This window comes from Acanthaster planci, linkage group LG01, assembly GCF_054643075.1.
Source record: "Acanthaster planci isolate LZ-2023a linkage group LG01, COTS_SCS, whole genome shotgun sequence".
Lineage (NCBI taxonomy): Eukaryota > Metazoa > Echinodermata > Asteroidea > Valvatida > Acanthasteridae > Acanthaster > Acanthaster planci.
The window spans coordinates 10,851,889-10,866,334 of NC_141777.1; the positions used below are offsets into that span (position 1 = coordinate 10,851,889).

Here is a 14,446-nt window from a genome sequence, read left to right on the forward strand (position 1 = left end):
AAAACTCCATCAGAACAATAACGCCAAGCACACCGCTAAGGTAGTAAAGCAGTGGACAATGGTGTCCACGTATTGGAATGGCCAAGTCAAAGTCTTGACCTAAATCCAATTGAACATCCGTGGAAGGAGCTGAAGACCAAAGTGATGGCCAGGAGACCATCCAACTTGAACCAGCTGGAGGCTTTCGCCAAGAAAGAGTGGGCCAGCATCCCACAGGAGACATGCAGAAAGCTTGTGGACACTCATAGGAACCGTCTGGAGGCAGTCATCAAGAAAAAAGGTCACGCTATTGACTTTTAGGAAGAAACTTTGGACTATGTAAACCTGGGGTGTGAATAATTATAACCAGGAGCAAAACTAAACCAGGGCCGTATCTATCGTTATGCAAATTAAGTGTAGCCAACACACGCGTTGGTTTGTGTATTGCAACAAATAGACAAAAGATATAGTGGAAGTACCATCATAATAGCTTTTACAAATGAAGAATTTAAAAGTATGTTATTTTTCAAAAGATATGAATAATTTTGAGCACAACTGTACATGTACTTCTTAAGTAAAACAGTAATGTCACTGTGCTTCAAAAATGGAGTAAATTGTTTTTTATAGTGAGGCTCTGACTTATTCAAGACTTACTCGATTTACTGGCAATAGGCACTCATTTTGATGATGGAAATGTGTGGAAATGTCTTTATCCCACTTTGACGATGACTAGGACAGTATACCGCAAGGTTCAGCACCCATTCGAGTTTACCATGCCTGTCTACACTCTGCTACATGCACAACACGTATGTTCATGCCCCTCACTAGTTTGTGTGCATGTGTACTGAATCCCACTAAAGCCAGAAGCAAGCATAATAGATCTTGACTAAGAATCGACCAACCAACCAAGTTCAGATACACATGTAGTTGTTTGCCTCTCATTTCCATAGCAGTTAGTATTTAAACACTCAAAGTCCTTTTTTCCTAACCTTCACACGATGAAAATCCATATCCTGCCAAATTTTTACCCGTCCTTTCTCAGTCACGTATGTCCAACGTAATTAGTCAGAAGTTTGAAAGTGAAGCCAACATTTTAGAGGGGATTATTTTACGTTTTGCCAGGTTTTCCCTGGCATTCTCTACTTGGGTACTTGTGAATAGTGAGGAATATCATGAACGCTCTCATGAAAAAGTATCACGCAAGAAGGAAAATGTATGAATGAGAACGGAAGGTTTTTATTTGTGTCTTTTAGTCGGGCAATTTGACGTCATTGTACGAATTCATGCAATGCTGTAAAAGTCAACTCGTACCGAAACGCACTCGTATCCATTTGTGTGATTGTACGCGTATGCATGCCCAAATCCGGATATCTCATTCCGGACTGACAGCGGAAATTTGAATCCGCTGGAAAAAGAACTGCATTTCAGACAAATGGCTCTCAATCTTGAAGATATGGATGCAAACGATTCATCAGTCTTCAAAAAGGTATCACCGATGACCTGGGGGAATTCGACAAAAGTGTGAAAACTGGGCACTGGGTAAGGTGAAAAACAAAGAAAATGAACAAATGGGTCCAAATGGAAAAGGGAATGAAGTTCAAAAAAGGTTTTCTGCCTAGAAGTAATAAGTTATTAGAAGGTAAACCCGGCAAAATTATGAAAATTAGACACAATGTTATGTTCAAAAAAACCACAACTTTTATAGTTATCCTTTGTCGTAAAATTGACATATTCCACTTCTTTGATTATTTCATGAGATCTTTCTTACCAAAAGCTATTAATATCACCATTTGATAGATTCTTGGCAATTTATGCACACACGAAGTCTTAAAGGGAAATTATGGCAGAACAAATCCCCCGTATGCGTCACCACCGACACCGGCTGCTAGAACATCCGTTTTCAGACCAACGACCCTGGGTTACTATTGCGCACAGGCGAATACATAAACTAAATACATGTGCAGTCTATGGGGACCGAACGTACGTGATGGACCGGAACGCCAGTGAGTATACATAAGTATAAGATGCACTACTACGTTTTTCACTCATTTGAGAAACACACAGCTATTAAATGAGAAATCACAGCCAAAACATGGAAAACGAGGACATTCTGCGAGAACTGCTGGCCGATAGCGACTATGACATATCATCCTCCAATGCTAGCGATTCCAGCGGACGGGTATGGACGAGAGTGAAGATGATTTCTTGGCAGCAGCAAAGCCCGATTATCGGCGTGGGTGGAGCAAAAGCCGGACCTTCATGGGGAAAACGTGGGAAGACAGCACCCGAATTTACAGGCGAGTATACCTGATGAAGATGTCGTTCATTTCCACAATGTTCCACCTCAATGTTTGAGACAATGATTAGCTTCTGGTGCAGTTCATGGGTGTAAATCCCGAGGGGTGGGAATATATGTATATCTCCACCGGTTTCTCCACCCCAACACGGAATAGGCCGCTGGTACATTTTTTTTTTCAGTTTGATCACACATGCAAGTACCCTGCAACGTAATATTTCATACTCAAGACAGATCAGCCAGAATAATCTGCGTGATTGTTAAGCAGCAGTAGGTACAACTCAGTTGGGAAGATTGTCAATATTACAGAGACAGTTGACAATAACAAACCGTATTGAAAATAATGGACCGCAATGAAAATAAGTTTTTATAACTCTTTTGCGTTATCCCTGCTCTTTCTACCAATGCCTTTTTGCTATTGTGGAGCTACGTATTGATCTCTCAATATAATTATATACATTTATGATTTTCCTCTATCAGTATAGTTATTCAGTCATGCATAGGCCCCCACATATTTGTTCCTTTTATTGGTTTTCATATTTTTGGTGGAATGGCAAAATGAATTTAAAAATCAAAATACCTGTTTATTTACAATTGGAATTGACTTTGGCATTGAACTAGTTCATTATGTTATGGTTGCTCATTGAAGGCCTAATCTGCGTTCCAGCTTATAAGAGGATCTTACTGGAATTTTGTAACTCCACAAGCGGCGGTTTCCTTGAAGCAAACAATGGTTATATATAATTATTTGTGCAATCTGGCCACGTAAAAATGCCACACCTGTACCATAGCAACCTAATGGGTTTCCTTGAGATACGAGACGGAGAGAACCCCACCCTGCAAACGTGTTTGTCGTTGTTTCATTGGAATCTGAAAAATTCTTTTCAGACATCGAGCAGGGATGTGTTGGCTGACAAGTTCAGAGTGTGTATAGTGATAGGACGTGTTAGGGTATCCCTCGGTCTCATTTCTCGCTGGATATATGTTTCTCTTACAGGCCACACTGGAGCAACGCATTCTGAGGAGTGGAAAGACTTCACGCCAGTATTAGCTTGGTGAAGGCGTTCGTCATTCGTCGCAGTGCAGCACGCACTATGCCGCTCACTGATCTAGTATAGTACGTACCTGAGTACACGTACATGTACATACATGAAAAAAATGCAAATCAGCTGAACCAGGACGAACCGTCGACGCCTTGGTGCAACAGCGTCCACGGAAGCTTATGTTTTTCTTTACTTTTGCGCTAGATTTCTAGTGCACGACCTAGTGTGCGAATGTGAATAGATGCGGGCGTGCGATGAGTGCAAAGAGACCAATCTCAGCTAAGTATATGCATAATGCATCAACGTGAAATGGCATGCATGATAACCATATAAAATGGCGGACCTAGCTTCCAAGGCGACTGCAGCACAACTAGTTGTCTTTTGCTTGAATTGCATTGCAGATAAATTAATGTTGGGTTATTTTTGCGCCGAATACTTTCTGCGGGGTCACGACATTTTCGTGAATTTGCCAACAGAGCTACCGGGAATCTGTTACTTTTCAGACTGCCCCTTTCTGCTCGGAGCATCTTAGACCAGATAAAAAGCCCATAGGGTTAATTATTTCTCCTCTGACGGCTTTGATACAGAATTCGTTGGCTGCTAAGGACACTGAAGCTGATACATGTCTGGCCCTATATACTTGTCATGTACATGTATAGCCACGTATGTGTTCAGTTAACCTTTCACATTACGACCGACTTGAATTACGCGAACTTGAAATCCAAAAGCGTATTTAAAACATTGGCTTTTGCTTTAGCATAATAAGCACCGCCCTCGCGGACGGTTGCACCAAGGTGTTTGACCTGGTTCAGCTGATTTGCATATTTCTTAGGCTGCGTAAGGTCGCTATTCGCCTTGATTTTGCAATGTATGCAGGTATGTACGTACGCCGACTCGCGTGGATTTGGCTTAGACTTCAGTTTCGCTGGTACCAGTCAGAGCTTAAACATGTGGTCAGGGTGCTTAAACAGCTAGGTTAGCGAGCGGCTGGTGCGCGCTGCGCTACGACGAATGACGCACGCCTTGACTAAGGCTACGCCAGTGCAGATCTTCCAGCTGTTTTTCTCTCAAGTTGTGAGGGAGCTACTGGTTACTGAAACCAATTGTCACCTGGCAACTAAAGTCGTTGGTCTCCAACAACTATTCCGGAAATGATCTATGGCCTTTGAAGCGCTACTGGTCACTGTGTGTATGGATATCAACAAGCGGCCTCACTACAACATGTACATGTACGTGAGCATCTTGGACATTGTACACAGTGCCCTCTATCTGACAGCCGTTGTCTCGCAGTAGATTTAGGGCAATTATCAGATTCTTCCGTCTGACCGACGATAAAGCAGCTCCAAGTATGGGCACAACTCCTGAGAAGCTGACCAAGCTCAGTCCATTCGCTCAGACAATAGTACCCTCTTTTCTTCGTAATTACACACCCAGCCACAACCTTGCTCCTGATGAGACTGTTACCGACTACGCAAAGTCTTACCAAGCAGATCCACTCAGAAATAAGGATTGGGGGGAGCAGCTAGTTCCAATGTACAAGTTTTTACTAGGGTGCATCAAAGGTATTTTTAAAAAAACGACATTCAACGAGGATGATAACGAATAACTCTCTGAAAGTTAGAGAAAATAAATAACCAGTAACTTACATAAAATTTTGTTTCTTTCTTACAGGTTTTAAGCTATGTAGGACAACGATTCCCTTACTATAATGTGTACCATATTACCTGACTTACCAGGAATGGTCCATGTATTCATAAAAAGAATGTTATTTACAAGTATAAAACTCATTATGTATAAAAGAATATTTTATCATTGATAACACACTCTGGTTCTCAAGAGGTATTTGACTGTTACCTGTTAATTTGTTTTTGCAATCTCGCAAACCTGAAGGAAATGGAGCAGCCTTAAGAAAACAGCTCCGAAAATCATATTTCTGAAATTACCTACCTTTGAAAGTCTACACAATGTTATGAAGGTTTAATTTTCCCTTAGTTTGAAAATTTTAGTTGTAATAGAGCCGGATTCTGCTTGGATATTCACCGCAATATAAAGCTCATCACTTTAGAGTCAATTGAACAAAATTCAATTCACCTCATGTGTGAAACAAATTTCCAATTATGGACAATAAAATTATTAGTTTCTGAACAATCATACGTTGCTGTGGGATAATTCTTAAAGTTCATACAAGTAATTACATGTAACATGAATGAATGGGAAGATGTCTATTTAAACTTTCAACTCACCAGTTGGACTGCTTTTTCATGCCTCCCTGTTATAACGTAGAAGCAAGTGATAACAACCAAAAGCGCGGAACAAACGCAAAACTGGTTGTGTAAGACTTCAACAACCTTTCATTACAAGACACACCCTTGTATACACACACTACACTACTTAAACAATTTAACTGTAAAGCAATGAACGGAACCAATGTCCATTCAGCATCTTAGTTAGCTACATAACAATTTCAGGAATTTGTCAGGTGAGTGTACCTCTCTATAACATGTACTTATTTAAATCACACAATACCACATTTTCCTCTTTTTTCAATTTCAACGTAATTTCAACAGCGTAGATTAATCAATACAAATGGAAAACTTAAATATCATCTACAAACTTTACTATTAACGAGTTACACAATTCTCAGCACATAACTTGCAATCAACATTAATTTTAACATTAACATTTCGTCATATCTAATATATGAAATAATCCTTGGACCACACAGGTAACTGTTTCACCCTCTTACTATGTCTTAGTTCATTTCCCTTAACCTCTGGTACATCTTTATGTTTTTCTTATCAAGAGAATCAGTTGATTTTTCTTCCTTGTCCCGACTTTCTTCAAATGGAACAAAATCACTAACTACTGGATCGTTAATGGGTTCACTGGTTGGCTTAGCCAAAATCAACTTATTCACGTTCCATTTTCTCCCGTTACTTGTTTGATACGTACCAGTGCTCAGTTTCCTTACAATTTGAATGGGTTCACAGTACTGTAATTCACCTTTAGGTACAATACCAGTTCTTCTAACTCGTACCCAATCTCAATTCTGACTTCACTTTGTCAAAACTCTCTTGAGCAACAGCAGACCAAGCAAATTTAGTCTCGCTTTTAATCAGAGATCTTAATGGTTCACCAATAGTTGCAAATTGAGGAATGTATTTTGCAAAATATCTTTCAAGTCCCAAGAAAGGTAATAGTGATTTCTTGTCAAATGGAACTTGAGCCTTGACAATTGCTTGGAATTTATTGTCTGGTTGCACACCTTTTGCGCTAATGGTATGGCCCAAAAATTTCAGGCTAGATTTAGAAAATGCACACTTTTCCAAGTTGAGTCTAATGCCATACTTTTGTAGTCTTCTGCAAACATCCTTCAAATTTTCATCATGTTCTGCCCGAGTTTTACCATACACAATAACATCATCCAAATAACACTGAATTCCTTTCAATCCATTCAGTACAATGCTCATCATTTTCTGAAATGCTGATGGAGCCGACGACAAACCAAAGCACACTCGTTTGTACTGAAATAAACCTTCATGTGTCAAAAATGCAGTAAGTGGTCTAGATTCTTCATGCAGCATTAGTTGGTGGTAGACAGCAGTTAAATCTAGCTGTGAAAAGACAGTCGAATTTCTCAATTCACAGAGTATGTCATCGATTTTTGGCAAAGGATACTTATCAGGTACAACAGCTTTGTTCACCTGTCTTAGGTCTACACAAATTCCCACATCTCCAGATTTTTTATATGCAACTACTATGGGCGAAACCCACTCTGATGAATCAATTCTTTCTACAACACCTTGCTTTTCAAGTTCCTTTAACTTCGCAGAAACCTCCTCCCTTACTTCAAAGGTAATCGGCGTAACTTTTGACTTACTGGTTGCACATTCCTATCAACTTTAACCTTGTGAACGAAACCTTTGACACTAGGAAGCGCTTCTGACTGATCAAACAACTCACTACATTCGGCAGTAATTTCAGTTTCGATTGACTGTTTCGTATCAACTACAGGTTCACTTACTTCGTTACATGATAAAGTACCACCGTCAATATTAATATGTAATGCCTTCATCAAATCTCTTCCCATTATATCTGTACCTTGCTCGACAACATTCATATTCATTGTAGATGCATAGTTGTCATACTTGACAATGCATTCAAAACATCTAAAAATCTTTATTGAATGCTTCGTAAATGATGAAAGCGTTTGATGTTCAAATGGAGATGGTAATGCGTCAATCAGAAAATATTAATTTCGTCAAATGTTTTCCGTGTCAAAATAGAAACACCAGACCATGATTCTACCATGAATGAAATAGGTACACCGTTTACCACGGCCTTGCATCGTACAGGATCAGAACTCTGCACAGGATCGTCGATCTTCAGCACTTGCACGAAATCCTCTTCGTCACAGTCATCTCCAATTTGGTGATCTTGTCTACCAGTCCTTCGGTCTTGATTCCCGCTTCTAACCACTGTAGACGATCGACAGACAACGGCAATATGTCCCATTTCACCACATTTGTTACAAGTTTTGTCTTTGGCTGGACACGACGAATCATTAGCGAGATGGTTAGCCTAAACGACTCATTGGAAAGAGTCAAATCGACCCCAAACTGTTAATTAATGAAATGAATTGTCTTTTTCTTTACTCTTAGAATATCCGTGGCCCCAGTGGATCCCTCTGTACACCAGCATGCATAGACTCCTTTCCGTGACCCCACCCTCATCCCTGGTGGACAGTAAGGTGACCATAAGAGCGACTGGACTGGAAGCTAATAGCTTTGTGACTATTAGGTAACTTTATTACATAACACTTCGGAGAAGGGTTCAGAGGGTTTGCATTACTTAATTTCCACGCGTTAGGCATGCGATTCACACAATAGGTTCAAATGAAGTGGTCTAGGATGGGCATGTAAACCTATGTTGGAAGGAGTCAGCATCTTTTCTTCATTGACACGCATTGCGGAAAAAAGGAGTTTAACAGTCGGAGCTCCTACATTGCCCTATGGTCACTGATTCTGAGGAAGACAACGCCAGGTCGCTTCAACCAGGCCAAAGTAAGCCTAGTTCTCACTGAGATTTCGATCCTCAACTGCAGGCTAATGCTGAGGGTATACAGAAGTTGTCAGCTTCTGTAAATATCATGCAAGACATGCTGAAATCTCTGGTGCATGATGCCACCCTTCCTGCCGGACGTGCAATATACTTACCGAACTGCGTAACGCAACTAAGTCGGGACAACTTGTGAATATCGACAAGGTAAAAGAACTTGCCTCACATGGCAAATCCATTGCAGGAAATGCCTCTTACAAGCTAAGCATGAATCGAAGAGAGGAAGGAAGATGTTACTCAAACCAATGTATCGGGGTCTATGCTCCCACAATTCTCCCGTCTCTGATATGCTGTTCAGAAAAGACCTGAATAATACTATGAAACGGGTAGCTGAAGCCTTCAAGGCCGGTAAAAACTGGCTTCGGAAGAGAGGAAATCAACTTCCCCACCGCCGGTAGACACCTTATAATAAACACCAAAGACTAATCGGAAATTTTCATATTTTGTAGACACGCTAAACATATGAACCAGACTACTGCCGACACAGAGAACGATAGCAGGCACACAAAAATGGTCGTATGGTTCCCAGTCTCCAGCTCCGTGCGTACTGTACAGCAGCATGCTGCGCACACACAGTGAAGCGTGCCCGGATAAAGCTGAACACACATTGTGTACGAAGCTTTTCCTGTACGGGTTTGTCGTCTTTGTGGAACGACTTGGAGATTGCCGCTGGCTAAGGGTGATTCACTAACAATGCTAGGCGCTTATGCCCTGATGCTTGTTTCTGAGGAAGCAGTGAAGGAGCTGGGGGTTTTACCAGCAACTGGGTGAGCAGCTGCGACGCATCAAAACCAAGGACAAAGTTGTCCTCGTTGATGACTTTAGCGCTCGAGTCGGCTGTGACTCCCCTGTGTGGGAGGGTGTCCTTGGTGCACCCGGAGTGGGAAATCTCAATTGCAACGGCATATTGTCTCTCTGTTCAGAGCACGGTCCGAACAACCAAATAAGACGACTTGGATGCACCCCTGCTCACCGTCGTGACTGTCTCCGCGTGTGATGCGTGGAGCTGAAGCGTCTACCGAACACCGGCTAGTACCTGATCAAGTGCCGATCGAGCTGCAATACAGTAGGCCTGCCCCACTGCTCTATAAACTGGATAGGCAGCTCTGCTCCGCGAGTTTAAGAGACTGCACGACAATCTTAGGCTATACAATACAGAGGCAGTTTCCAAGTCACCGACGTTAGCGCCATGCATAAATGCACTTAGTTAATGGCTGAAGTTGGAGGTCATTGTATTGAATATTCTAAGATGGCTGCGCAATCACTTCAATTCACACATAGGTAGTTATTGCTGAGCTGCCTATCCAGTGTATCAGTGGCCTGCCCTTGTAGCTGAGCACCATAGTCTATTGAATGCTTGCTGGGAAGCCGGAGCCGTGCCTCAGTCCTGGAAGGATGCCAATATTGCCTACATGTACAAACGAAAGGGCGACAAGACTGTAAGCGGCAACAGTCGTGGCATATCGTGGCATATCGTTGCTATCCACCGCTGGGAAAGTCTTAGCCTTGGTGACAATAGCCCAAACTACACCAAGTTGTTTTACTTCATTATTTTCTCTTTAGTGTGTAAGACCTTTTTCAACTTGTGGTTCTTGGTATGCCAGGCACGTAATAGGACAGAGGGGTACCCCCCACAAGTCCAATAGACACTCCAGCCTATTGTCACGTAACACATCCCCCAAGATGCCTGAAAAGAATTCTTGAGATACCAGAATAACAATGACCAACTAAAAGGCGGGCGGGTTCTCTCCGTCCCATAGTTTGCTTAATTATGTTTGTTGGCAGGCAACCTGTCCAGTGTTGAAAGAATGTAACTTTATGCTACTGCACATACACCTGAATGGTAAGTCTGGCGTCTCAATGTTTGCCCAACACATGTTGCATTTAAGCTCTTTGGTATTTGCTTTCGTTAAGTTTCCTGTGAAGTAGTGTGTACATATATATAAGGCTTAGAATTTCAAGATTCAGTAGAGTGCCACATTGACACGGTGGGGAGTGCTTGACCACCTCAAGTACAGTGACTTGGACCTGAGGCTAGCCGAGACAGCGCTGAAGGCCAAGACTTTTCCCTAACTCTACCTAAAGCTGCCGGCCACGCACACTGTCAAGCACACTCACCATTATGTGTCAATGTATACCTTAAACTGTGTGCCACTTCTTCCTCAAATTGGCTCAAACGCAGGGTTTGGGCTTTGGGCACAACTTGGATTTGAGGAAGCAATTCGTCTTTTTATTTTATTTGTTTTTGTGTAGATTCATTTAGTTTTGTTTGATGTTGTTTAATTGCTTTGAAAGTTACTTTTCATGCTTTTGACAGATTGCAAAAGCCCATTTTTTTCTGTTACTTTTCTCCAAATTATTTAAGTTGAATGATGCTTTCAATGTGCTGGGAAACTTAGTTAAATTAAAGTCATTGAAATTAAACTTTCAATTTTTAATCTCTTTTTAATGATCAATCAAAACGGTGCCCAAGTGTTACTTTGTTGGGTTTGTGTGATTTTTAATGACCACCGTCATTTGTTTTAAAAATCATATTCCGTTTAGGGGACAATGTCCTCCCCGAGTCTCAGTGCGGCTTTCGCCACAGACGCTCGACTGTGGACATGATCTTCGTCATGCGCCAAATACAGGAAAATGCCGGGAGTAGCACCACGAATTGTACGCCGCCTTCATATCATCGATCACAGGCATTCGACATTGTTAACCTTGAATTACTGCGGGGCATCATGCACAAGGTTTGCTGTCCTCCGAGGTTCACTGCCGTGCTGCGTGCTTTCCGTGACGATGTGGTTGCTCCGGTGTAGTACTCTAGGGAGCTGTTGGCACCATTTCAAGTCGCTGTTAGAGTGAAACAGGTCTGTGGACTCGCTCCAGTCCTATTTATCCTATTCCTGGCATCAGTGATGCGTGTGATATATACCCACCTAGAGCTAGAAGGCTATGCGGACTGTGGCATCATCAAGTCAGATAGAGACTGGACGGCAGCCTCTTTAGCCTATGATTGAAGAAGACTCGACAGGAGAGCCTACTAACGCTGACGCAGCACAGCAGATATTACAATGGATTTCCATCTGGTGGTCAAGATTGTCAGACAATTCCGTTTCAATGTAGACAAAGGTGTCGCTATTTTTTTAGCTCCTGCTCCCGCACGGCGAAAGTGGAGCGGGCACGCCGGTTGCCAAGGAGCCGCTGCAGCACCCCAGTCTTGTCACAGTTAGCCAGGCCCGCACGCGAGTATAGTAGCACGTCCAGTGACTACTGTAGGTTTTCATGAGAGTGCCTGACGAGGACTGTGTCATCAGCGCACTGTTAGTCGAAGACTCCAGACTGATGTGCACATATTTGGGCTTGGAGTCGTCGAAAATTAACCTTCGGAACAAAGACAGCGGTCTTCAATGCAGTCTGCGTGTCCATCCTCTGTACGGCTGTGAGGCCTGGACTCCGTACCGATCACAGATTCACACCTTGGAGACGTACTACAAACAGATGCTTGCCACGCATCCTGGGAATGCAGTTGTGGCAACGGGTCAGAAACACCAAAGTACGACTAGGTCTTGGAACCAAGACTGTCCAGCAAGGGTTTTATACCCATCCTTGGCCATGTCATTTGAATTACCATTGATTCTTTGAACCTAATGTGTAAATCGCATGCTTAACGCGTGGAAATGTGGTGGAGGCAGTCACGGACACAGTGTCCAATGGTATGGGATTATTAACAACTGGCCTGCGACACTCTTGGGTTCGGCTTGACTGCTGAATGAAAACTTATATTCGGACATTATATATGACAGAGGCGGTCTATCAGCATGGGATACAGCACATGAGAAAGAAAGGAATAAGAATAAAGGGATCATAAGTACATAATAAGGTGGCCTAATGCCACCACTGGAAAACAGTACATCTACTTAATGGGAGCGATGGACAGGCTATGACAGATACCAAGCAATAAATCGAATAGTTGGAGCTAAAATAGAACAACTATTTCTTCAAAGTCACCCAGGTAAGAGAATTTCTCTAATACAAAGGGAGCTCAATAAAGGTCACATCGGGCAAGAATAATAGGTGTTATGCTAGTACCATAGCAGACCAGGAAGGGGTAGATGAAAAACCACCTGACAGAACAAAATGCATATTTTTTTTTACCCGTTAAAGCAGCATAAAGGACAATTTGATCTCAGAATGCAAATTAAGGATGTGCAAAATTCTGCAGAGCAAAAATAAGGGAGACACATATATACTTGAGTTCCGTATTCATCACAAATAAGGGTGTCTTGGTTCTACGCTTCATCTCTTAAAGCATAATTATATACATTAAGTCCATTCACTCATGGTTAGCGACTTCACTGAACAATATATGAGGGCGTTATATAGTACACATACCCAAGCAATGAATTAACATAAAAATCTCGGACTTTGCTTTAAAAGACAACAGTGTTCCGGTCTGACGTCTCACTACAATGCCTCATGAAAAAAAAATAATGAAATGCAAGACCATCATGTCAACTCCAGATTGCTGGCGAATGTAATAACTAGGAAAAGTTACATCAATTCTAAACCGAGAGGTCCCCATAACAAGGCCACTAGGTCGCCATCTTGGTCAAAGTTCATAAAATGCAAGCTCCCAAATGGCAGGGAAAATGCAACAGTTTGCCTAATCTAAACTATCACAATTATTCCCTTGGCTCTCCGCTCTAAGGGCATATGAAATATTTCACTCATACGAAAAGAAAACTGAAAAATTGTTACCTATGGAGTGGCGGTCGAAAGGCACCGACTGATATGACAGAGGCGGTAGATCAGCAGGACCCGCCTACGTTGCACGGTGGCGCCCTTCAGACTCACCATAAAATGCGGACACTGTACATCAATAGATATCAACAGCGGTCCAAGGTGGGTTTTCTTTATACACAGAAAAGGGAGAAACTGGCACAAGTGCTGGGTTATGTGTAATAATTTCACATCCTCGCTCCCTACAATCGTCCAACAGCGATGTGTCGTCGCCCTCGAGGACTGTCGAGCAAAAACAGGGCAATGTGTACAAAACCCTTTTTATAGGGCAAAGGCAACCACAAAGAAGTTGTAATGAAACCCTAACAGCGTTCAACACAGTATGAACTTTAACAAGGAGGTTAGTACCAAAACTGTTTATAACAGGTCAAAAGTAACCACTAACTACTAAACCTGGATTTCAAGTTACATCATTTCGAAAGGGTTGAAACGGAACCCCAGAGTTTTCAACATACTACACATTTTAACAAACAGATTATTTGCCGAATTCATGTACCACAAACCAGCAGCAAGAAGTAGGGATGAGTCCTGGAATAGCTGTCACTCGGTGTCAGGGGAGTCCGACTCTGATTCGTTGTTGACTAGCTGCTTGACTTGGTCAAGTAGATGGAAAACACTTGACTGGTACCTCATGGGTGGTCGGCCCTTAGTCAAACGGCGAGAACGTCTGGGTGGTCTCTGAGTTCCAGTGGTGGCTATATCAGTTGTGACTGGGTCAGTTGTGCCTCGCTGAATGGTGTTTGACTCTGGCTCTGGGAGGTTTGTCTGCACATCCACATTACAATGAGAGACTGGGGTTGCCTTCGGGGGGGCGTCATGCCGTATGTGTCCAAACTTACTCCAGCAACCGTGTCGTCTTGCCCAGGACCGACTGCAGGTGAACCACCAGGAGGTAGGCCATCTGAGGTTCGTGGTGCTGCAGCAGCACCGCTAACTTAATCAGCTTTTGGTGCCCACAAAACGCGGCACCCCCCCCCCCCATCGGTTGACACTACTCAGTGTGGAGTAACTTGTAGAGTCAGACTCTGACGTCTGGTCGGTTGGGGCTTCAAAATTTCTGAAGTAGACATCCCATGGGCAGTGTTTCAGCTCCATGCGATGAAGGACCTTTTCTCGGCCATATGAATTGCGGTACTGGACCTTATAGACTGGTTGACCCTCATATGGGCACTCCGCTACCAAGTGGGGCTCGGGTTCCCAGTAGTCCTGTGTCTTAGTTCTG

General features: G+C 42.6%; 1 protein-coding gene across 2 annotated transcripts in view; it reads left to right on the forward strand.

Moving 5' to 3' along the window:
• The window catches only part of LOC110981383 (acyl-coenzyme A amino acid N-acyltransferase 1-like), a 39,427-nt gene that overhangs the window by 1,947 nt on the left and 23,034 nt on the right, over window positions 1–14,446 (forward strand). For both annotated transcript variants that reach the window (XM_022238914.2, XM_022238915.2), the window contains exon 2: window positions 7,980–8,118. In XM_022238914.2, coding sequence (XP_022094606.2) covers window positions 8,018–8,118 — 101 coding nt within the window. In that variant the 5' untranslated portion in view covers window positions 7,980–8,017. The remainder of the gene's footprint in view (window positions 1–7,979; window positions 8,119–14,446) is intronic.